The 23,037-nt window shown below is 40.9% G+C and overlaps 2 protein-coding genes across 2 annotated transcripts; one reads left to right on the plus strand and one right to left on the minus strand.

The window, feature by feature from the left end:
- Positions 1-959: 959 nt before the first annotated feature.
- exoc5 (exocyst complex component 5) lies at positions 960-9,973 on the minus strand. Its single transcript, XM_020919468.2, has 18 exons — positions 9,785-9,973; positions 9,359-9,453; positions 8,368-8,515; positions 8,086-8,280; positions 6,739-6,803; positions 6,520-6,548; positions 6,334-6,443; positions 6,212-6,256; positions 5,986-6,126; positions 5,527-5,609; positions 4,927-5,136; positions 4,693-4,840; positions 3,724-3,832; positions 3,516-3,636; positions 2,995-3,081; positions 2,785-2,893; positions 1,797-2,012; positions 960-1,491 (listed from the first exon to the last, which is right to left on the minus strand). The coding sequence occupies exons 1-18, from the start codon at positions 9,809-9,811 to the stop codon at positions 1,303-1,305; spliced, it is 2,127 nt and encodes a 708-aa protein (XP_020775127.1). The 5' UTR covers positions 9,812-9,973; the 3' UTR covers positions 960-1,302.
- Positions 9,974-10,017: 44 nt separating this feature from the next.
- ap5m1 (adaptor related protein complex 5 subunit mu 1) lies at positions 10,018-15,327 on the plus strand. The gene is made up of 8 exons (XM_020919729.2): positions 10,018-10,227; positions 10,459-11,119; positions 11,435-11,662; positions 11,932-12,071; positions 12,187-12,272; positions 13,610-13,722; positions 15,000-15,096; positions 15,166-15,327. Exons 1-8 carry the CDS (start codon positions 10,160-10,162, stop codon positions 15,246-15,248), a joined length of 1,476 nt encoding a protein of 491 aa, XP_020775388.2. The 5' UTR covers positions 10,018-10,159; the 3' UTR covers positions 15,249-15,327.
- Positions 15,328-23,037: the final 7,710 nt, after the last annotated feature.

Raw genomic sequence — 23,037 nt, forward strand, 5'->3', positions numbered from 1 at the left:
TGTGCGTGTGCTGGGATCCCCAGGGCCTGGCGGTGCTGCTGCCACCGTCTCCACACCGGTTATCAAGCTTGGCCCGGCTCCTCTTCCCCCTCCCCTCCACCAAGCGCACACATTAATCGCTGCAAAGACAAATAGTTTTCAAATGTTTGGAATGGGCCCACTGTTTGCATCAGGGCCTAACAAAATCATTTTTACAAGCTATCCAGATGTGATTAGGGCGTAGAGAATTGAATTTATGTGGCATTGATAATATTAATATTAGCCTAATTAATGATGTTGTTTGAACTGGGCCTGTTCTGTGTACCTTCTACACAACACTAACCAGCTGGAGCTGCAGCTGAGCTCAGGCGTCTCTATCTGCTGCTCGTCCCAGTCCATGACTACAGCACACAATTCATCAACTGGCACATATCTAATCCCCTCTGGCTCTGCACACTTCCTCAAGTCAAAGAAAGAACTTTACTCTGGTGGCAAGAATTCCCATGAATACTTGATGACTTTCATAGAAAGACAGACTGTTTCATCTCCCTTTCAAAGTGACATTCGCAGTCAGTAACTTTCAATTCAGTGCTCAGTCTGAGAGCAGAGGCGTGCTGATTGCAGCAGCACATCTTTAAATGAGCTGCTAATTGAGGTAAACAGCAGCGCTGTAAGAGGCACAGTCTTTGACTATGTGACTGTCAGGTTATCCGAGCTGACACATAACACAGAACTGTGTTGCTTTAATCAGTGAGGTCACATCACAGAGGGATCTGACCCAGAAAGTGCCTCAGAGCAGCGCTGTCTGCAGCCTATGCACTCACACTGAGAGCACCAGGACCACCCCAACAGCTTCATCACACTCGCTGTGGTGACCTTTGCACCTGCAGGTCACAGATCAGGGGTCAGAGGTGGTCATGTGACACAGAGCTCTATCTCGTGCTCCTCTCACAGCCTTACACTTGATTGCACTGAGGCTCTTTGACTGTAGCTTTAGGTTTATTCCTGCGCAGCCACAGAGTTACATATATTTGGCACAATCAAAGTCTTATATATGCACAGAATTCAGTGTTATCCATTTGACATATATTTTCTGAAATTCAACCATGAGGGCTTGATGAATTAGTATTTAAAAACAATTGAAATGAGAGTCTAAAGACAGCAATCAAAATGAAAGTAAAAATGCACAAATCCCTCATTGTTGTTTCCCAGGACAGTCTTTTGTGGGATGCTTCTCTGAGGCAGGGACCGGCCTCTTCAAGGTGCATGTGTCAGGTCGAAGCGGAGGCCCTTAGTGGACGGAGTGAGAGGCCTGGGGGGACATTAGCTGAAGTGCCTGCCCAGCCTGGACTGCCTGTAGTCCACCCTGAGCTGGACAAAAGCGTGGAGCAGGTTACGGTCCAGGTTGGTGAGCTGTTCTCCAGAACAGACCTGCTTCAGGTTGTCAGGGGCGACCACCAGGAGGTTACACAGGGCATGGAGGGTGTCAAAGAGCTGAAGCACCAGAGGGACCTGCCACAAACAAGGGCCGAAAACATTACAGTTATTGCAGTATGAATGTATTTAAACCTATAAAAGAACGCTAACATTTCATTTTCAAATGTGTGTTCGGAATGTATCAAAGTATCAATTGCAGCTCATGATTTTTTAACAATATTGTAGATTTAGAATAGTTTTTGTGGTTTAAATCTGCTCTTTGTCTATATTTACTTCAGAAATATATTGAACTTCAAAATCTGTTATCGTGACAGGGCTTGTCCAAAGGTTCTGGAGGGACAAGGTCTAAAACCCTCCCTCTTGCTCTATCGCTCACTCACCCGGAAGTCCTTGGCGCAGCGTCGGTATTCGGCCACGTCGCAGATGGCCAGCATGCCGCCCATGGAGCTGTAGCTGTACTGCTGCAGGTGCTCGTGGATGAGGCGGTGGAAGCGGATCCCCAGCTCCGTCAGCACCGTGTCCACGTTCTTTCCATCCATAGACTTCCTCACGTGCTCCACCTGACGCCTCACGTACGCACAGACTTTGGAGCAGGCCTAAGGAGAGGAAGGGCGTTTAAAGGTGCACTGTGTCACTTTTCCGGTAGCTTGTTTTCATTAAAGACAGGGTATTACACTTTTATGAGGTATTAATTGCTAACGCATAAGATATTTTGATCACCATGTTAACTTTTATTGTTTTGAAAATCGTATATTTGCCTTAAACAATGTATTTTGACGGGTCCTGGCTCCCTGCACATAATCAACATACGTTCCGCTAATGGAGCTACTGTATATTCAGCCTGGAAGACCAAACTTTGCTCCAGTCTACCTCACTGCTTCTACAGAGTTTACCTGCTCCTCAGCCTTCATCACCTCACGCCAAATACTCCGCCTCGCTGCTCGCCGTACCACCTCCTCCCTTCAGTCTCATTGGCCTCACCTCTATAACCTCCAGTGTCCAGGCTTCGAGTGAAAACCTCTCCTAAACGTCAGCTAATAATTCATTCAATAAAGCTATTAATATTTCTCTTTGTGTCTTTGAGTCTCTCCAGGTTGAAATGAAACTACTGCACATTGCATCAGGTTTGCAAACTTGCAGTCTATTGTTGTTTTGTTTATTATTTTTCATGAAAAATGGCCACGTGGGAGCATGGGTGACATAGGCTTATGTGCTGAGCAATGGACAAAATCATACTTCTAACCGTAAGAAGGGTTCAAGGAGGGTTGTTTAGGCAGTGCAATAACATCTTGAGGACATTTGGTTGCAAAAAACTGCACCTTTAAACATTTCTTGAAATATTACATGCTATAGTTTTAATAGTCTTACTGCGGTGTACTGGATCATGACGTTGTTCTCGTCTTCAGGCCTAAAATCAGTCTTCTTCTGTTCTGTAGCCAAAATGTGCTTCATCTGTCCCACCATGCAGTTTAGTGTTCTGTTAAGAGCAGAGGATATGTTAAGGCATCGTTTTGAATGCCTGTTTTCAAAATGATTAAAACAGGTAACTAATTTCAGAACAGGCAACTAATTTCGTACCTGTCAATTCCGTTGTCCAGTTTAACTTCCATTTGTTCGATCACCTCCTTCTTCTTGTGCAGGCACTCGGCCAACTTTGGTGAAGAGCTGAGAGGACACATTTTAAGATGCAAGTGTTGAATAAAAATAAGGAAAGTGTAGAATAGTGTTATCACGACACTAAAATTTCAAACTAAATTTCAAAACTAAGAACTAGATGCAATACTTGATACAGATTCTGATATATTAATGATAAAAACACTTAAGCAACAGAATGATCTTCAACTTAAAATCATAGTACTTTCTTTTATATTACCATGTAGCCTTTATAATCCAATCTGTGTTTAGTCTGTGTGCTCTTATACTTGTTGTGATACAGCTCAAGATCATTCTAAAACTATTCAGAAATGTGAATGTGACTTTTTTTAGTGTTGATACCTGCTCAAATGAGTATCTAGTTCTGATGTGCATTTTAATATTGATTAGGATCTGATTTCCAATACTACTGACAAACCTAATGTGGAATATGTTCGGGTACTGACCTTATTAGTGGCATTAGCTGGTCATTGAACTGCTTATCAAACAAATGAAAGATGGAGTTTGCCTGTTGAACCACATCCAGGAAGTACAAGTTTGCATTTTTGGCATCAGGTGAGGGGATGGCTGCATAGAAAAAATATATACTCATTATTAACAGTTCAGTATTTGTCAGCATATGAATTGCAATGTTATAGTGGAGAGGTCACCTACCAGCCAGGCCAATCTCAAGGGCATAATCTATGTGGTCCACACACAGATGCTCCACTAACAATAGAAAGATTGAGAAGGCGTTTCTAGGCAGGTCGGCAGGATCTGAAAGCTACATAAAAAACAAGAAGCATTTAAATGTAACATAATATAGGCAACTCAGGTAACTATAATGTAATTAGGTATAACATATTTACGTCACCACGTTACCTGTTATTGTTTTGAAAATGCTATACTCGTCAAAAACAATGTACTAACATGATTAATAAGTTTCATTTTTGACGCACTCCTTTCCCTTTGCTCCCCATGGTAAGTCACTCCCCCTTCAGTACACTATCACAATACAATCGGCATGCATTTTGCTAATGAAACTACTGCACACAGCATCAGGTTTGTGAAGTTGTAGCGCATTGTTTTGTATCATCCTATTGGTGAGAATGCATGAACGACATTTAAAACCTCTACAGGCTGTTCATGTTTCTGATGAGGGACATTATAACCTGATAAAAACTAAATTTTGCATAATACCTCTTTTAACTTTAAACATATCTTTGAGTATTATTGCATTAGTATTTAACTTGATGTACATTTTGGTACTTTCACTTTCAATGAGAATGCTTGGAGGTGTCTGCTGCCCTGTTGTGTGCTGCCCTTGCGTATACAGTGGTCAGAGAACCATTCCTAAATAAATAAATAAATTAATAAAAAATAAATAGTAGCCTTGGAATTTTCAACAAGTAATTTAGGCAGTGCCATGATTAGGTGTGCTAGGAAGTATGGACATCAATCATTTGCAGGAGCAGACAAAATTAAGTTATAAATGATGTTTTATTGCGTTATTATCTGTCTTTTTAAAGGGACAACCTCACTAAATCTTCTTATCATTATTATTAAAAGTAAATGTGAGTGTGTTTACAGATTTATGACAAAACATCCCCTTTAAATCCCTTGCTTATAGAACTCAATCCTCACCCTGTGGCACCTCTCAAAAGCATGTCTGGTTTCCTGCAGGAGGTTGACCACCAGCTCAGGGGACAGAAAGGTCTCTCCGTGGGTGTCGATGCTGGGGCCTAGGGGCAGATTGGTGCGCTGTCTGATCCTCTCCTTTAACTCCTGGATACTGTGATGGCAGGACATGAGAGAGAGCTGTGTAAACCTCTGGACTACATAAGACCCGTGATTATCTGGACAAGCCCAAAGCCCTACCTCCCTGTGCCGATGGCCCTCTTCTGGTGGTTCTTGGAGTCGTAGTAGCGCTGCAGGATCATCGCCCCCCGGGTGCGTAGGTACTCTTTCTCCATGTCCATGTAGCTCTCCAGGTATGTGGAGAAGATGCTCTTGATCAGCTTGGACAGGAACGTGTGCTTGTCCGAGCCCAGGTTGAACTCTGAGAGCTTGGTGGCAAGAGCTGTGGTGCTGAAGATGTAAACGTGTAGTGTTAGGAGAGTTGTTGTGTATTTAGAAATTATTTTAATTGTCAGTGATCATCATAAGTCTCTTTAATGGAGATATCTACAGCCAGGCCTGTGTCAGTTAAAGCAAATGTTTGGAGCTTCAGATTTTTCATATTTTTGGTTGAAAAATTTTTCTTTTTGTTTTAAATTGCAAGGATAAAAAGTCTGTCTTGTCCTGGAAATGTGTTTTTAAAAAGATTAAATAAAAGGCTCTTTGGATCGGCCACTTATTGATTTAATATTTACTTGTGTTAGCTATTTATATATCTAAGTTTGGCTGATTTGAAACAACTGTAAAATGTGCTATAAAAATAAAGTGCATTGGATTAGGATTAAACAACCCGTGTAGTACCGTGTGTAAAGGTCATAGAGGTTCTTGAGGTACTGTTCCACATCTGAGTGCCGTGTGCTGTCCAGTTTTTCCTTCACGTGAGCCTGAGGAACAAACATTTTACATAAGTTAAAAGGACTTGTACCTGATTTTAATTTATTCTACTCAATATAAATAGATTGTTACTAAGAGTCATGGGACTCAACAATCTGACACTATCTCAGACACTTTTCCTGGTCATGGTATCATTATCAGCAGTGACAAAGAATCTTAAAGTAGACAGAGATTGAAAAACTATAAACACATAACAACATGAAACTTTCCCAGGCAGTTGTTTCTGTGTCATAGTACAACATCTGAATGGCAGAAAGGACTAAGTGGGCGGTGTTAAAAGTAAACAAATAAAAACATCAGGTACAGGCCCTTAAAAATAAAACAAAAAATACAAAAAGACCAATGGTTGAGCATACGGATATTAACCTGTAGCTTGTTTTCAAAGATGTTCTGGATGAGTTTGGCCATCACGGTCTCAGGGCTGCTGAACACCTCCCCCACCTGTTTATTGACCCTCTGACAGAGCGCTGCAGTGTCCTCAAACACATCGTTCCTCAGGTAGGCTCCCTGTGCAATTAAACCACAGTGAGTGATGTGACGGGAAACCTCACTAGATTTATCATAACCTTGTAAATGTCTTGAATATACTCACTTCCTGACATTGCTTGATGTAGACATCCACACAATGTGCATAGCCCTGAAGGACAATTTATTGTAAACTTATTTCAACAGTAATGAATAGCAGACTAACAAATTAAAGTAGAAGTAGCTTACTTTGAAATGTAATAAAACTGCTGCCACTTCCCTCATTCGTCCAATCTCACCCCTGCGCTGGGCTGTTGTGAACTCCTGGATTAACTGCCTTTCCAAATCATGGTATTTACCTTTTAAAATGTAAAAAATCTCATACAGTTTGTCATCTTTTGTGAGTCAAAGTTAACGCAAAATTAATACACTTACTTGCAATTTTGGCCTTGACATCAGAAAATCTGCCAAAAAAAAAAAAAAAAAAGAAAATATTGAGATGCCAAATACAGTTTGGACATGAGGCATAGTTTATGTTCTGTATTTGTAAAGAAGTATCATATACTTATGATACAGTAGAGATAACTGATAAATAGTGTAGCTGTCCACTTAAACTGACAGGGACAGCCAGTCAGTGAGCTTGTCCTGACTCACCTATCAAACGGCAGCTCCTGCGCGATCAGGTGCAACTTCTGAATGATATCAGCTGCTTCCTTAATCTGCACCACAAGAGACAGAGTGAAATGAGAGAGGAGAGTGAAAGAGGTGGGGGCAATGGAGAGGGAGGGTTGGGAGGGGATGGAGGGGTTGGAGAGGGAGGAGGGGTGAGAGGGAGGAGAGACAGGTTGAGATGACACAGAGGCAGGCCTCTGTTGCTGCCTCATGTGGTGCGTTGATGTTAGAGCAGCCCTCCTGGCTCCTGCCTGTGTGTTCTCCAGGAGCAGATAACAGGCCCTCACCTGGCCATCAGCAGCTACAGCAGCAGCAGCACATCCACCTCTTTATTGGCATGGTTTTTCTGAATGGGCTGTAATCCCACAGGAGTCTAAATCGCCTTCAATAATCTGTCCGGCCAGGGATATGTGTGTAAGGGGCCTGTAGACCCCCCCTTGCCTCCTGACATACACGCTGTAGAAAAAGCCGGTCGTAGCAAAGGCCTGCGCTCACAACTGCTCTGTTCGCGCAGATGCCTGCCTCAGCTAACATCATTACTGTGCTCCCGTGAGGAGGATCCAGCCTTTCTGCTCGGCGAAGGTTTTCTAAGTATCTGTCCCCCAGCTAAGATTAGCTAAATCCCATGTAAGTAATGTAGCCGTCTCCCTGCAGTCAGGGTTTAGCAGCACTTGTCTCCACGCTGGCGGCCCAGCCCTCCCTTTCAGAAGGATTAGCAAAGCCATACCCCTTCAGCTATTCACTTGCAGCTTTCCTCCTCTCCTCATCTGGAGGTATGCTCAGGAAGTGTGTGGACGGTGCTCTGCAAAAACAGGCTCCATTTGGAGCTCTCGTCTGTGGGATTGACCCCACACTCCCAGCGCAGCATCCACTAATGATGTTTCTGCTGACAGGCTCTTCTCTACTACTGCAACGGCAACATCCAACTTTTAGGCTCAGCGTTTACTTATCTCACAATATTGAGTTTTATGTAGACAATACAGTCATTTGCCCTTCTGAATATGTGTTATCCTCTACATGAATGTTGCAGTAATGTGACTCAAAGTTGAGAACCTACCACATTTCCTCTCCTCGACAGCCCACTAAATGTAATTAAGGTTGACATGAGCATGTTGACATCCATGTTAGTCAATCAGACAGCTATTGTCACACAGCAAATGACACTTTAATAATCCAAATTAGCCCAGGGATCCAACTAAAGGGATAAACTTGACAAATTAATATGGGTGGTTTGCCTCCTAATCCTGTAGATTCTCACCTCCAGCTCTGTCTCAGCTGGGTACTTGTCAGAGCCTACACTGTGCATAAGAACACCTGCAGGGCTCTCACCTTGTCAGGGTTATGAAACACATCACTGCGGAGGTCTCCATCCAGGAACTCATTGAAGTAGGTCATGAGGCGCTGTGCCTCCACAGCCCTCTGCCGTGGCGTGTTCACCCCCTCCAGCTGGTCTCCTAGGTGGCACACCTTAGTGGCCACATAGCTGATGTGTTCATCCAGCTCCTGGAAGTGCTGAAAGGCCACCTGCATTCACAGCATCAGACACAAGGATCACATGAGGCTGAGGGGTGTGATGTTAAGTAAAGACATGGACCAGGACATGTTCCACACCTGGTTGCTCCTCTGGAGATCCTGCACTTTGTGAGCAAACTCCTTGGCTTCTCGATGACACTGATGTTCCAGTTTCTCCACTTTCCGTTGGATTTTCTCATCCAGCTGCTTCAGCTCCTCTATGTGGTTCTCAAACTCTTCTAACAGTCTAGAAAAACATCAGATCAAAAACAGATGAGGGGACCATCAGACTTGTGTAGTCTGCTGGAGTCATTTGGATTGGGGGCTAAACCTGTCCTACTGACCTCGCACTTATAGTTAGTGATTACAGAATAGTGCTGCTGCTTAATTCCTGGGCCCTAGATTTAAGAAGCTCTGAGCAGCAGCAGCTTCGTCAGCTGCATTTAAAGTGTCATCAGGACGCAGAGCAAATGTTCCCAGTCAGCAGCACATCTCAGAGCAGGAAACATCCCAAAACCATGAGTCTCTAATCTCCTGGCTAATTCCCTCCACTGGTGGAGCTTAAGACATCTCCCATGCTTCCGTAGACAGTCTCTGTACTGGTGACGCACAGAGCAGTGGCCTCCTCTGATATGTGGGCTCGGCTTGGTGAGCTTCAGAGGTGCTGTGGAGCCAACAGTTTAATGGAGGAAACAGATAAGAGTGCATGCTGCAGAGTAGTTAAACTGGTATGGCATTTGTGCTCATGAGCAGTAACCCAAGCATAAACATCACAGCCACCACCAGAGCTCAGCTTTGTATCGGTAATTATTCATTAGAAAAATACGTGATACAACTGCAATATATGTTTATGTATGTAAGTATCTTTTGATTTAAGATAGTATAGAATTATGCATTGGATCACGACAACAACTAAAATGACAGAAGGACATGCCACAAAATAGTGAATTCACCTGGACCTGACCGAAGGAAAGTGCAGATGCAGCTAAAGGAAAACACATGTGTTGCCAGTAAAGAGGTGACGGTGTCTTTCATTGTATGTGCTCTGTAATGTCCGACCAGATCATGTGACACAGCGCTCTCTACTTACCTTTTGGGGTCAAAGGCCTCTGCCCCTCCTTTGGAGCCCCCTCCTGGAGTCCTCCAGGCCAGCCTCTCAATGTACTCATCTGCGTCAAAGGGCTCCTGCAGAGACACGGTCAGGACATGGGTCAGGATGTGAGGGCAGCTCTTACAAACCACCAACACAAATATTCATGTCACTCATTCATAAGATTCTACTGATCTATGATGTTTCTAATAGACTATGAATATTCTTTTGTACCATTGTGTAAAGTTGACGCATCTGTTTATACGAAGACTTACTGACTGTTTACAATTGCATTATAAATGCCAGGGCATAACACATGCATATACTTTATTATAGCAGAGATCAAACTGAATAGAAACAGATCCATTGATCATGTTTAGCTGCTGAGCTAATCAGCGGCTAGCCCAGCTCCGGAACTGCTCTTACCTCGAACAGCTGAGCGGTGGTCGCCATCGTCCAGAAAAGGCTGGCGCCGCGGTCAAATGTAATGTAGGATTAGGATCCCGAAACACACCAGCACGCAGACCTCCACATTGATTTGGTGATATCTGCAGAGATGTCCTTTGTTGACACTCGCTGTTAGCGCTGAGCCTCTTCCTGTTTGAGGGTGGGACAGCTGCGAGCGAGTGCGCATGCGCAGCATCAGCTGAGAACGGTCACATGAGAAAACAGGAAGCAACGATTATCTACAGCGTTTTGATGAAAATATCTGCTCTGCAGCGGATTAAAGATTGTGCTTTTGTTTGTATTTTGTCCTTTTTTTTTTAAGGATGGTATCTGAATGTTGAAGAAGCTGGAGACATGAGCATCCGGGCTCTGTGGATAATTTCCCTAGAAAAGGGAGAACATGTGTCTTTACGCTTCTCCAAGTAAGTCGATTTTGAATTTAGACGTCAAGCCATTTAAAAAGCGGGTATTATAGAGTTGTATTTGTTCAGGCAAAAAGAAGCAAAAGTTGTCTTTTATTTAGCTTTTAATTAATACAATCTGAAATGTTTTGTTTGTTTGTTTCACTAATAATATCTCCTTCAAACTGAGAGGCTTCCACCTTGATATACCCGTGTATATCAGAAAGTTCATGTCTTCTTTTCCCCTCACAGGAGATTTTCCACTGTGGAACACCGGGCCAAGCTGCTGGCGGGGACAGCGTATGTCCCTGTCCCTGATGAGGATGTGATGCTGCAGCTCTTGTTAACTGAGCTGGGGCTGTCAGACCCAGACAAGTCCTATGTGTCTCAGCGGGACAATTGTTCACACTGCCCGCACTCCCCGGCCCTGGAGCTGCATGTGAGCGCTCATGAGCAGGACACCCTCTGGCCTGTGCTGGCTGTTTCTCATGGACCACTTATTCTGGCATGTTTGCCTTTAGTAGATATTCCCATGAAACCACATCCACCCCTGTCCAGCCTGCTCTCCGTATCCAAGGGTCTTACACTTCTGTCAGGCCTCCAGACGTTTCTCCTCAGCTCTGGAGGTAAGCCTGACCCTGAAGGACTGGCCTCTCGCCTGGCTCTTCTGCCCTCTGTACTGCTGCAGATCTGCCCCCTGGGAACTCCCCAGGATGTCCCTGTTGTTGGATCTCCTGCTCCCTCCACAGGGGTCATACCTGTGGGGAACCAGAAGCAGCCTGCCTGGAAGACAGGACTACACCGAGGCAGAGCAGTGGTGAACGTGGCCCTGACTGAGGTGGTGCGCTCTATGCAGTATGGGAACCCCAACGGACAAGACCTGTGGGATGTCTATGGCACTGTCACGTGTAAAGTAAGTGCAAGGTAATTTGTCTACAGCAGTTCTGAACTTGGATTACTAACCAAGATCTAAACTTGGATTAAACAGGATTTAACCAAAGTTCACTATGCAACTTTATCCTGTGTGTGTGCTTGTGTCCATTCTTTAATTTCATTATGGGTGTTTTAGTGCACAAAAATCCTGTGTAAAAGCAGAACTTACCTAACCAAAACTCAATTTCAAATAAACCCACTGTCACCTGTACCACAATTTACAACTGATACATATCTATAAATTGAACAGACAAGGATACAATGTTTTTGATATCTTTTATATATTTTCCTACAGTGTGAAGTGGAGGGTGTCCTTCCTAACGTCACCGTGACCCTGACACTGCCCCCTAACGGCTCTCCGCTGCAGGACATCTTGGTTCATCCCTGTGTTACGTCCCTAGACTCCAGCATCCTCACAGCCAACAGTGTGGACAGCAGCGACAGCTCCGCCTTCTCTGGACCCTACAAGTTCCCCTTCTCCCCTCCTCTAGAACCCTTCAGACTTTGCAGCTATACTTCCCAGGTAAGACATGTGTAAACTCTACCATGTGCTAAATAGGGCTGTCAAAAGTATCGAAAATCAGCTACTAAAATACTAAAACTACTATCAAATGTAGATACACATTTGCACAGGTATCGATACTAGAGTACAGATATATTGTACAAGCAGCTCTCAAGGTCAAAACAACTCTTTATTGACAGATAATTGGGAAGTGCACATTGGCATGCGTTGTTGTTAGTGTAATTATTCATTATGATTTATTTATTCATTAATTTCTGTGTTTCTATCAGGTTCCGGTGCCACCAATCCTTGGTTCTTATCAGCTGAAGAATGAAGACAGCCTTTTGCACATATCAGCCACTTTAAAGCTTCATGAGAGCGTGAAGAACAGCTTTGACTACTGTGAAGCCCACTTGCCATTTTTCAACAGGTATTCACTTACTTTTATAATACTAGAGTCATCACAACGTTCGTTTTAGAGGCAGAAAATATATGTATACGTCAATAGGCATCTGTTCATAATTTTCGCACCATTCTTGTTGCAGAGATCAGATGAGTGCTGTGGATGTTAAAGTAAGCCATGGACAGTTGGATGTCTCTAAGGAAAAGAACCTGCTAGTGTGGATTATAGGTATACTAGTAGTGTCTAAGAATTTAAAGATGCGCTCTGTAGCTTTTCTGGTACAGGGTCCACCACTTGCTGGATGTGTTGTGTTCGCAGTATGGCATTTAATGAGGGGGTATTATGCATGTACCATTTTATGACATTGTTACCTCATCAAAAACATGCCTGAAGAGGTTTTAGATGTCATCCACTCATGTTTGAATATTTTAATGATATCTCCCTGGACCTATTCAAACCCTCCTTGCGGTTAGATGTGAGATTCTGTGCAATAATTAGCCCACTAGCCCACCTAGTGCCTCCGATCAATTTCATTTCTCTCGAGCGACTAGGTCAGGAATCGGAATACACTAGATGGTTTGCAAGAACCCTCGAAGTTGTAGGTTGCGCACCGGCCAATCAATGAAGAGCTGTGAAGCCATGAGGTGAAACTCCAGCTCCTGTCTGGGTCCCTTTTGTGGTACAGCACAACAGTAAACAAAGAGGTCGAGACGGATGTAGACGAAGCCAGACCTTCTGTGTTGGAGACGATTCCCGAGATCGAGGATTTAAAGCTGGAACAAAGAGAATGTTTGGTGAATTTTATCAAGGGGAAAGACGTTATTGCCCTTCTTCCTACTGGATTTGGTGCATTACATACTTTACATCCAAATAGCAGTGATTGATTAAATAAAAAAGTACCCGCCTGCCGTCGAGTGAACGCATCTTAATGCTGCGAGGTCAGACGGTTTCCACGAAGTGAAACTGATTGATGACACAACAATTTTCCATAAATACACAAAAGTATGATACAATAATGTACACGACAACTTTGCAAACCTGATGGGATGTGCAGTAGTTTCATTAGCGGGATGTGCGCTGTTTTGTGTTGTGATAGCGCTGGTCGGGGAAGTGATTTAGTGTGGGGAGGGAGGGGAGAGGAGACTCAGAGTATCAAAAAATGAAAGTGAAATTTATAAACTATAATACGTTGTTTGAGTATAACATTCTCAAAACAATAAAAGTTGTGATCTAAATATGTTGTGTTAGCAAATAATACCCCTTATAAGTAAAATACTCCCTCTTTAAGTTTGTCTATTTAGCATATTCACAAGTACAGGTTTTATCGCTCAAAATTCCTTGAGAAACATGTATTCTTATTGTGAGCAGGCTTACCTCTCCACAGATCTGACCTCTAACTTGGTCCAGTGGTTCTTGTCTTTGTGCAGATAAATAAGTTTAACTCCAAACTGTGAGACATTTTAAAACATATCCATGGTGACGCACCCTCTACTGGAAACGTTTCATAGTTCACCTTTTAATGAATAAAAAGTATACTTTCTGAAATTGATCTATATTTATTGTAGGCCAGAAGTTTTCAAAGTCTCGGGAGGTTTCACTGGAAGGCAAAATCGGCTTTGGCGGGCCGTTGCTAGGACCTACAGACCCCTTGTGCAGTGGATTGACCGCTTATATTAAGGTGAGTAGGTTTGGTGACATAGCAGGTCTGTCACAATAACATTTTGAAGTTTGATATATTGCTACAGAAAATATAAGCAATTAACGATAATATTAATGACTACTAGCACCATAACTTTAAAGCAATAGACACTTTTCTAAATGAGTGAAATGTTAAAGGTTCTGTATTGCACAAAATTGACTCTTGTGAGCTTTAAGCCATGTTTAATGCTGTTACCTCTTCAGAAACATACCTGGAGTTGTGTTTTGTTTCATTCACACATGGGCAACCCTGAATTATTAGTCTGTCTACATCTCCAAAACTCAAGTTAACAGCTACCTTTTACCTTTTGTGAAGTAGAGATTGGAAATACCATGGCTAAAATTATCCAGATAATTCTAGGTAAGGTGTATGGAGTTTAAAAACACAGTGGAGTGCTACCTCCCTCCCTCCTATCTTAAAAGGCGCTATATAAATGCAATGATTAATAAAAAAAAAAAAAAAAGCGCAAAAGATATATATGAACAGGTGCGCTGTAAATAAATAAATATAAAGTTGATATGCAGAGATATACAGCATTGCCGGTATATACATGTAGTTTGGATTGGACAGGGTACGTTCAAGATCCATGGGGGAGATGAAGAGGGAGGAGGGCAAGTGGGTGACATGGGAGGGGGACATAGGCGTTTAGCGGGGGTTAGAGATCAGTAAGGAAACAGCTGCGTGGAAGATGTTGTTCCAGAACCTGCTGGTTTTAGTCCGAAGGCTTCTGAAGTGTCTTCTGGAGGGGAGGAGTTGGAAAAGTCTATGGTTGGGATGTGAGGGGTCCTTAAAGATGCTGTGGGCCTGGCAAAAGAAATTAACCCTTCCTGAAAAACTTTAGAATGATCTTTAGCAGTATCAGAAATTATATGAACACATAAACTTGTAAACACCCATGGACCACTATGGAACATCCCTGGACAACTGAGGGATTACACAGATATTAATCCAAGTGGTAATATGAAAGAAAATACTATGATTTACTGCTGAAAATCACATTCTGTTGTCTAATTTTTTTTATTTTATTTTCATTGTGGTATCGAAATTGGTATTGCTTATTAATTATTTTTCTTAGTATTGGAATCAAGTTTTTTGTATCATGGCAACACTACTAACTACTACTACAAGTACTTACTGCTACTACTACCAATTCTACTGCTATTAGAACTTGTACTTCTGTTACTGTTACACACTTTATCCCTGAGGTCAAAGGTATAGAATAAGTCTCCACTAGTAAACACTTTTTTTCTTCACAGTTGTATTTCAAAGTGCCTGATCTGACATTGTCCGGCTGCAGTGTGGACCAACATTCAGTCCAGGTTTATTCCACTGCCAAACCCAGAATCTTCACCAGTGAGTATCAAGACTTTGTATCATATCTGTCAGTTAACTTTACTCAAACATTTATTCTTTTTTTTTTAGCTCGAGAACTTCAATCGAAAGAGTATTTCATCTGGAACTCCACAGGCAAGGCTCCGGTTGCCTCTGGACAGATGATACTGTAACTTAACCTGGCAGCCAAACTGTAAACATGGGTCAAAGTTTATCTACACACAGAAACGATTAAAGTGTTTTTGCCTTTTGGATGGAATAGTGTGTATTGTTTACAGAGAGATTCTCTTTTAGAACCAGATTTTTCTTCACACATTACCACTTGACTGAAGTAGAGCTATAATAAATGTTTACCACAAGTGCTATTCCACCAAACAAAGTAGTAATGAGAATTAGCAGCATATTTTTACTCCTACTTGAGTCATATTTTATTTGTTATAGTGCTCTTACTTTAGTTAAAGACTTGGTTACTTTTCCCATATGAATAAGTCTACAACAAAAGCTTTATGTTGACAATATGAAGTAATTTTAATATTTGTGTTTCCTTCAGATATGATTTTTTTTTTTTTGTGTCTATCATTTCAAAATACCAGAATTAACAAATTAACAAATATAAGTCTGTTGCCGACAGTTTCTCTTTTGAGTTACTCTTCTTGGGTGGTAGGATTCCCCCCATTTTTTTTCTCTTTTTTTAGTTATTTTTAGACTATTATTTAATACTTCTACTTGAGTAATATCATTATGAAGTAACATTATTCTTACTTGAGTACAAGTTTTGGCTACTCTACCCACCCCTGTATAGAACCATTCAATAAAGTAAAATATTTTTTTGATGAAAATCAGTCACAGCTTCAGTCCTATATCAGCCCCAGCATTTCTTCCCCCACCTCTCATTTCTCCCTTTGCAGACACAAGCCCCCTTCACTCCAGCAGCCCCACTCCAGTCACTCTCCATCAGATGCAGAATTAGCGGCTGGGGCCCCTGTCTTCAGCTGTCGTGCTCCTGAACTCGTGAAAGGACCAGCCTGCTCTGCTCTCTGCCTCGGCCACAAAAGGCTCCTCTTTCTGTGCTTGGCAGGACTCCTCGCCCCCCTTTATCCATCCACTCCCCTCTCCCCACCCTGTCAACTAGCAAAAACCACAGGTCCTCCAAGCAGTCTGATTAGCCACTGACCCCCAGACCCTTGAGGACTTAAAAGAGCAGAGGCTATTCAGTTTGGAGGGCTTGGCTAATTGGTCAAAAAGTCATGAGTAGTGGACTAGCTCTTGAAGTTGCATTGCAGGTGCTAGTGTTATGGCAGACTTTTCAAGTGTTTAGTACTCAAATATACAATTCTATGCAAAGCTAAATTTTATTGACTGAGGAAGTTTTAAATTAAACTATTTTTTTTATGATTTTTCCCAGAAATTAGCTTATAATTAAATAAAGCTTCTCTATAGTGGTAAATGATAGTAACTTGAAAAAATTATACTTTTAAATTGTCATTTTATAAAGGCACATACTTAAATGTGTTTTTATTCCTCAGAAATACATTGAAAAACATGTATTCTAACCATGAGGGGGGTAGCATCTCCACAGATCTGACCTGTACCTTGGAATAACTAGTTTGATTAGATTGTCGATAATAAAACTTAAGCCTTTACAGAGTAACACTTTTCACCTTGTAAGATAAATTTTTTGCTTAGATGCGTTCTCATTGATTGAGCAGCTGTATGGTCTCTCACCTGTATGAACTCTCACATGGCGTTTGAGACTACGCTGATGCTTAAACGTGTTCTTACAGATTGAATAGCTGAGTGGTCTCTTGCCTGAGTGAATTCTCATATGGTGTTTGAGACTAGACTTAAACTTAAACGTGTTCTTACAGATTGAACATCTGAATGGTCTCTCGCCTGTGTGAACTTTCATGGTGTTCGAAATTACTCTTATACTTAAACTTGTTTTCACAGATTGAACAGCTGAATGGTCTCTCGCCTGTGTGAACTCTCATATGGTGTTTGACATTACTCTTAATCTTAAATGCACTATTACAGATTGAACAGCCGAATGGTCTCTCACCTGTGTGTACTCTCATATAGACTTTGAGACTAGACTTAAACTTAAACGTGTTCTTACAGATTGATTAGCTGAATGGTCTTTCGCCTGTGTGAACTCTCATATGGCGTTCGAGATAACTCTTAAACTTAAATGTACTATTACAGACTGAACAGCATTGGTCTCTTTTCTCAATCTCCCCTTCAGCAGTTCCTAACATATCTCCATTGTTCACAGTGGCACTGCTCTCTGGTGCAGACTTGTATTTGGCTGATAGATCTGAGTTTGGTGCAGTGGTGGTTCTAGCTCTGATCTGGATTTGGTTGTATTGGTCTCTACTAGCTTCTGTCTTCACGTGTGCAGGTATACAGCTGAGTGGAGCTCTCCAGTCTCGATCATTGTGCTTCGTGTCTCCTTCTGAGCCGAAGTCCTTTCCCTGTGTGTCCACTTGTGGTCAACAACACAAAGTTGTGAATATTATCCAGTCTTATTATCCAGTCTCTGAGTCTGCTTGGAGTCTTATTACGTAGAAACCTGCTAACCCCCTACATGTGATTCATTTGACAAATTTGAACTCTTCTCAAATGTTTTTTAATCCTGACTTAAACAGTATTAGAACTGCAGTCAACTAAAGAAATTCTTGGTGGAATAAATACTGCTGATCAACTATTTGACAAAAAAAAAAAAAAAAAACGCTCTCAAATCTATGTCTGTGTATCTAATCAAACTGCACTCACAAGACTACATGAAACTACAAGAATCATGAGTTTAATCTGCATTTATAAATAACAAAAAAAAAAAAAAAAAACTCACTCATTGATTTGTACTTTCTGCTTTTGTCCCATATAAATCCTGTATTTTTATTTGGATGTCATTATTCCAATAACAGATCTGTGTGTAGAGTGACAGGGACTCACACTTGCAGCTGCTCTTGCTCATGTTTGTTGCTCTCCTCTCTTTCCTCCTCTTTGTTCTGGGGAGTCTCTGGGATTTCCTGCTTTGGAGTGGCTCCAGGACTAGGAGTGAGGAAGGGGACACCTGCAGGACATGATGGGGGATTACAAGAGTCGTACACAGTGCGGCACTTTAATCGTGATGCCTGTGATGGGTTTTCATGGGTTTATAATTATTACTACTTACAATTAGTGGGATAGAACACAGGTTAATGACAGCTGAGTTTACTTATTAAGTTAACAATTGATACATGTTGGGTGTGTTTTGCATGGATGTGTACGAGGGAATTTTCAGCAGTTACCATGGTGACACAATGTACAGATTAGCACTAACACAGCCCAAACGTTTAAAGAAAGTCTGAAAACAACAACAACAAATTTTTAGAGTCTGAGATCAGTACGAGCGTTCATGGTCAAGTTTTATTTTCAACAAAAAGCTGAGAGTGCCTAACTGAAAAACTATTAATATTTGGTAACTTGTGACTGTAGCTGATGTTATTTATGAGGGACGTGTTTAACAGTAAAAGTCATCTCATCTGTTGTAAAATAAATAACAAAAATAAAATAAATCGGTGGAACAATAACAGATTCTCTGCTATCTTCAAGGCCATACATCAGGTCTGTGGAGAGGCAAGCCCGCTCACAATAATAATATGTGTTATTCTATTTGTCAGAGGTGGGACCAAGTCATTGTTTTGCAAATCTCAAATAAGTCTCAAGTCTTTGACCTCAAGTCCAAGTCAAGACCCAAGTCAAAGACAGGAAAGTCCAAGTCGAGTCTCAAGTCACTGTCCCCAAAAGTTCAAGTCAAGTCCAAGTCATCTGCTTTGAGCTTCAAGTAATTTCAAATATTTAAACCCAAGTACCAAATATAGCTTACATTTTTAGACTTTATATGAATTTTAAACTATATAGTACTAAATTGTAGTCATGTATTTTTATATATGAGTATTTGTATAAGAGTTGTAGAAATGCAATTTTTTTCTTTTTAAATGTCTTGTCAAGATCTTTGTGTGAATCATTATAGTCAGAATAAAAATAAGTGCTAAATAAGTTATTTTGTCATGTAGTTTGCGCTGAAATGGAAGTATCATATTCTGTGTAGTTAGCTTTGTTTTACTGTATATTACTGTAGTACATATATATATATATATATATATATATATATATATATATATATATATATATATATATATATATATATATATATATATATTAGGGGTGTCAAATTATCGCGTTGTGATAAAGTAATTACAGTCATATTTAGCGCGTTATGTTTTTTAATCGCGTTAATCTCATTTTTAATCTCTAACTTTACTGTTTCTGTATGCGAGTTGCATTATTATAAAATCTGTTTTTATATATATTGTATATTTTTTACACAAAAAAAAAACACATTTATTGATTTTTTATTGCGGTAATTCCACTCATTGCCGGAAACCCACACAAAACGCGCGCAGTAAGAGCGATGTAGGCTAAAGATAAAATAACTTTCTAGGCTGTAAAGGGACGGACTTTCTAATGTCAAAATAAAGTGGTAACATTTATTGACCGTAACAATTATGCACCTGCATGATTCAGTGGTAAGACAAAGTTAAAACCACACAACCACAGGAAAAATCCTCCCTGCAGACAGACATGTTTGTGTACCGTACTAAAATCAATTTACTCCTTTTGGCGGGAGACTGGCCCTCGAAGTTGAAGTAAACACACAGAGACATCATCCAACTGCTCTCTGGAAGTTATTTTCAATCAGTCTGTAAATATAGCCCATCAGAATGACCTCAAGCAGCTTTCTCTGGGTAAAATGTTGTAAAAATCTCATGTTCAGGGGCCTTCATGTTCTGACAAGTAAATGATTAATCAAAAGAAATATGGCAAGATGAATCAATTGCCAAAGTAATCGTTAGTTGCAGCCTTAGCATATTCCCACTAGCCATGTAGTGTCAAATAGCTAATATTATAAATACACTATTAATATACTAGAGAATAAGGAAAGATTTAGATGATTATCTTTATTTATTTCAGATTCAAGAGATTTTTTGTCATTGTCAGAGAAAACAACAAAAATACGTTTAGTGCTTCAAACACTGCATACTTTGGATGTAAAGTGCATTACTACAGGTGCAAGACCCCACCCAATAACCCCTTAAATAACTCCAGTGTAAACATTTGCACAATAAGGACATTCAGTGCAGCATATTTGTAATAATGCAACAATGCAAAGTCCAGTTCAATATTTTATTGGTGGATGTGGTTATTGTCCAAGGGAGAAAGGCCAAGAGGGGAAAGGGGCACTGTTCAGCATCCTCACAGCCGAGGGATACAGGCTGTTGGTCAGTCTGGTTGTTCTGGACTCTATGGACCTGTACTTTGTACTTGAGGGCAGCAGGTGGAAAAGGTGATGAGCAGAGTGGTGTCGGTCAGGCAGACCGCGAGTGGCATAGATGCTACTGATCTGCGGGAGAGGAACCCCAGTGATTTTCCCCTCTGTTTTTACCACCCGCTGGAGAGCCTGTAGATGGGCCTTAGAGCAGCAGAGAACTACACTAAAAATCCAGATGTCAGAACACTTCTGATGGCACAGTTGTGGTAGTTCACCATCACTGAACTGGGGATGTTGGCGCTCCTCAGTTTCCTCAAGTAGTAAAGGCGTTGTTGGGCTTTCCCCAGAGTGGAGGCAGTGTGAATGTCTCAGGACAGGTCCTCAGTCATGATCACCCTCTCTGCTACCTCAGTGCTGACACAGAGTTTGGTGGTTGTCTTGCCCATTTTTGTTGAAGACCACAATAATCTCCTTGGTTGTCACCATGAGGCCAGATGTCCCACATCCTTCCTGTAGTCCGTCTCATCGTCACTGTCATTTTTCTAGGCGTGCAGTCTTTTGATGAGCTTCATCACTTGTTTTTGAGTCCTCCAAAAACCATTTGTTTCTTTTTGTTTCTCCATTAAATTCACAGGTCCAATGTGCCCCTCAGCACCTGCACAGTCACAATATAAACACAGGGATCATAGAGTAAAAATCTTGTTGTAAAACTTGCAAAAACTTAGTATAGGTTCTTTTCTCTCACCGCTGTTGGAGGTTCTCGTTCCTCTGGAGATCTTCACCAGGAGTGGTGCTTTAGTTTTGTTGGAGGTTCTCGTTCCTCTGGAGATCTTCATCAGGAGTGGTGCTTTAGTTTTGATTAGACTGAACTTCAGAGTCACAGCAGTTTACACAGACTGAAGGCCTTCTCCCATGTGTTGGGCCGAGTCTCTTATTGGACCAGGCCTCGTTCACCTCTTCCTCTCACATGGGCAACAGCATCTGATGGGCCACACTCCAGGAATGTTTTTGGATCCTAAAACACAAGTTCAGTGTAACTTTATATTCTACTTTACCACACAGATTTAAACTGTACTTTCAAATAAGAACTTACAGGGGTCTGTGGATCATCTGTCATTGTAGCTGTAGACCTCTTAGCAGAGATTTCGATGATTATGGATCCTAAAATTGCAATAAAAGTAAAAAACACATTATTTATCATTATTTCATTATTATTTGTCTCATTTCTCAGAATACCTTGTGTTCTGACGTTAGAATCAGGGCTCCCTCTGATGGTGGTTCACTGCATTTTGTGGATGACTCCAGGGATAGGTCCAACAGAGACGCACCTTTCTGTTAAAAGCAAACCATAGTCTTTAGCAATTAATACAAATATTACGTTAGTATTGATCTTTACTCACCAGGGACACAGTGGATCTGACTCAAACACATTTCTGGACAAACTTACACAGCGGCCTGCCCCCCAATTAAAGCCCTTTTTATGGAACTAGGAAGAAAGTATTAAGAGCGCATCTACACTCCTTCTGTGGGATTAATCCACAAATACTATAGAGATGCACTTTGGTTTAGGCCCTCCTTTAAATGAACAACCATCCTGAAAAACAGAGGCTTTTGCGTACTGATACACTGTGCAAAGAAGCAAGTACAGTGTTGTATCATGTAAACACAATTAAAATTCAACTTAAACGGGAGAAGTAGGGAGTGTCCCACCAGCCGACAAGTTAGTGAACAAACCCAAGCCTCCACATTTTACAAATTACTGAAAAAAAAAAAAAAAAAAAAAAAAGAGAGAAACTGAGTGTCACACTAATTCTCTAGTGAGTGGACAAATCCAAGTCTCCACATCTTACAAATCATTATAAAATAAAATAAAAATACAATCTCCACAGAGACTGTTTACAGGAGTGTAACATTACAAATCAGTTTAAATAGTTTACAGAATAGACACGATAACACTAATACACATGTAGTGTAAACGGTTTAGTTCTAAATACCATGTTGTGCTAAATCTACATATTAACCTTAAATTACAATTCCTGAAAAATAAAAAAAACAAAACCAACAAAAGAAAAAAAAGAGAGAAACTGGGTGCCCCACTAATTCTCTAGTGATTGGACAAATCCAAGTCTCCACATCTTACAAATCATTATAAAATAAAAATACAATCTCCACAGAGACTGTTTACAGGAGTGTAAAGTTACAATATAGTATACATTTGTTCATTTGTATACTACTTGTAGTACAAAATAATCATAAAACAACAACTTAAACAGGAGAAGTAGGGAGTGTCCTGACAGCCGACAAGTTAGTGAACAACCCCAAGTCTCCACATTTTACAAATAGTTATAAAGTAAAAGTAAAGGTACAGTTAACAGAAAGACGCGTAAACGGCTTAGTTCTAAATACCATGGTTGTGCTAAATCTACATTTTAACCTTAAATTACAATTACTGAATAAAAAACCCCAAAAAACAACAATACCAGCAAAACAAAAAAGTGTCTGACCAACTGCTGAATGAGTGGACAAACACAAGTCTCCTAACAAAGACAGGGAAATATTTCCTCCAGTGAGGGATTTAATTGTAGTTATACTTAAAATTAATTAAGTTATACTTAAAATGAATTAAGTTATTTTAAAAAATAATATTA

Source organism: Boleophthalmus pectinirostris, unplaced genomic scaffold (genome assembly GCF_026225935.1).
Source record: "Boleophthalmus pectinirostris isolate CB_2022bp ecotype Guang Dong unplaced genomic scaffold, ASM2622593v1 HiC_scaffold_10, whole genome shotgun sequence".
Lineage (NCBI taxonomy): Eukaryota > Metazoa > Chordata > Actinopteri > Gobiiformes > Gobiidae > Boleophthalmus > Boleophthalmus pectinirostris.

Excerpts from the sequence above, each read along its gene's own strand:
- exoc5 (XM_020919468.2), bottom strand. The coding sequence starts at position 9,811 with ATGGCGACCACCGCTCAGCTGTTCGAG. Across the intron at positions 6,804-8,085 it reads TGTTTCATAACCCTGACAAG|ATTAAGGAAGCAGCTGATAT; the intron begins GTGAGAGCCCTG and ends CTTGTGGTGCAG. Across the intron at positions 1,492-1,796 it reads GCTGCGCCAAGGACTTCCGG|GTCCCTCTGGTGCTTCAGCT; the intron begins GTGAGTGAGCGA and ends TGTTTGTGGCAG.
- ap5m1 (XM_020919729.2), top strand. The coding sequence starts at position 10,160 with ATGAGCATCCGGGCTCTGTGGATAATTTCCCTAGAAAAGGGAGAACAT. Across the intron at positions 11,663-11,931 it reads TTTGCAGCTATACTTCCCAG|GTTCCGGTGCCACCAATCCT; the intron begins GTAAGACATGTG and ends TGTTTCTATCAG. Across the intron at positions 12,273-13,609 it reads CCTGCTAGTGTGGATTATAG|GCCAGAAGTTTTCAAAGTCT; the intron begins GTATACTAGTAG and ends TATTTATTGTAG.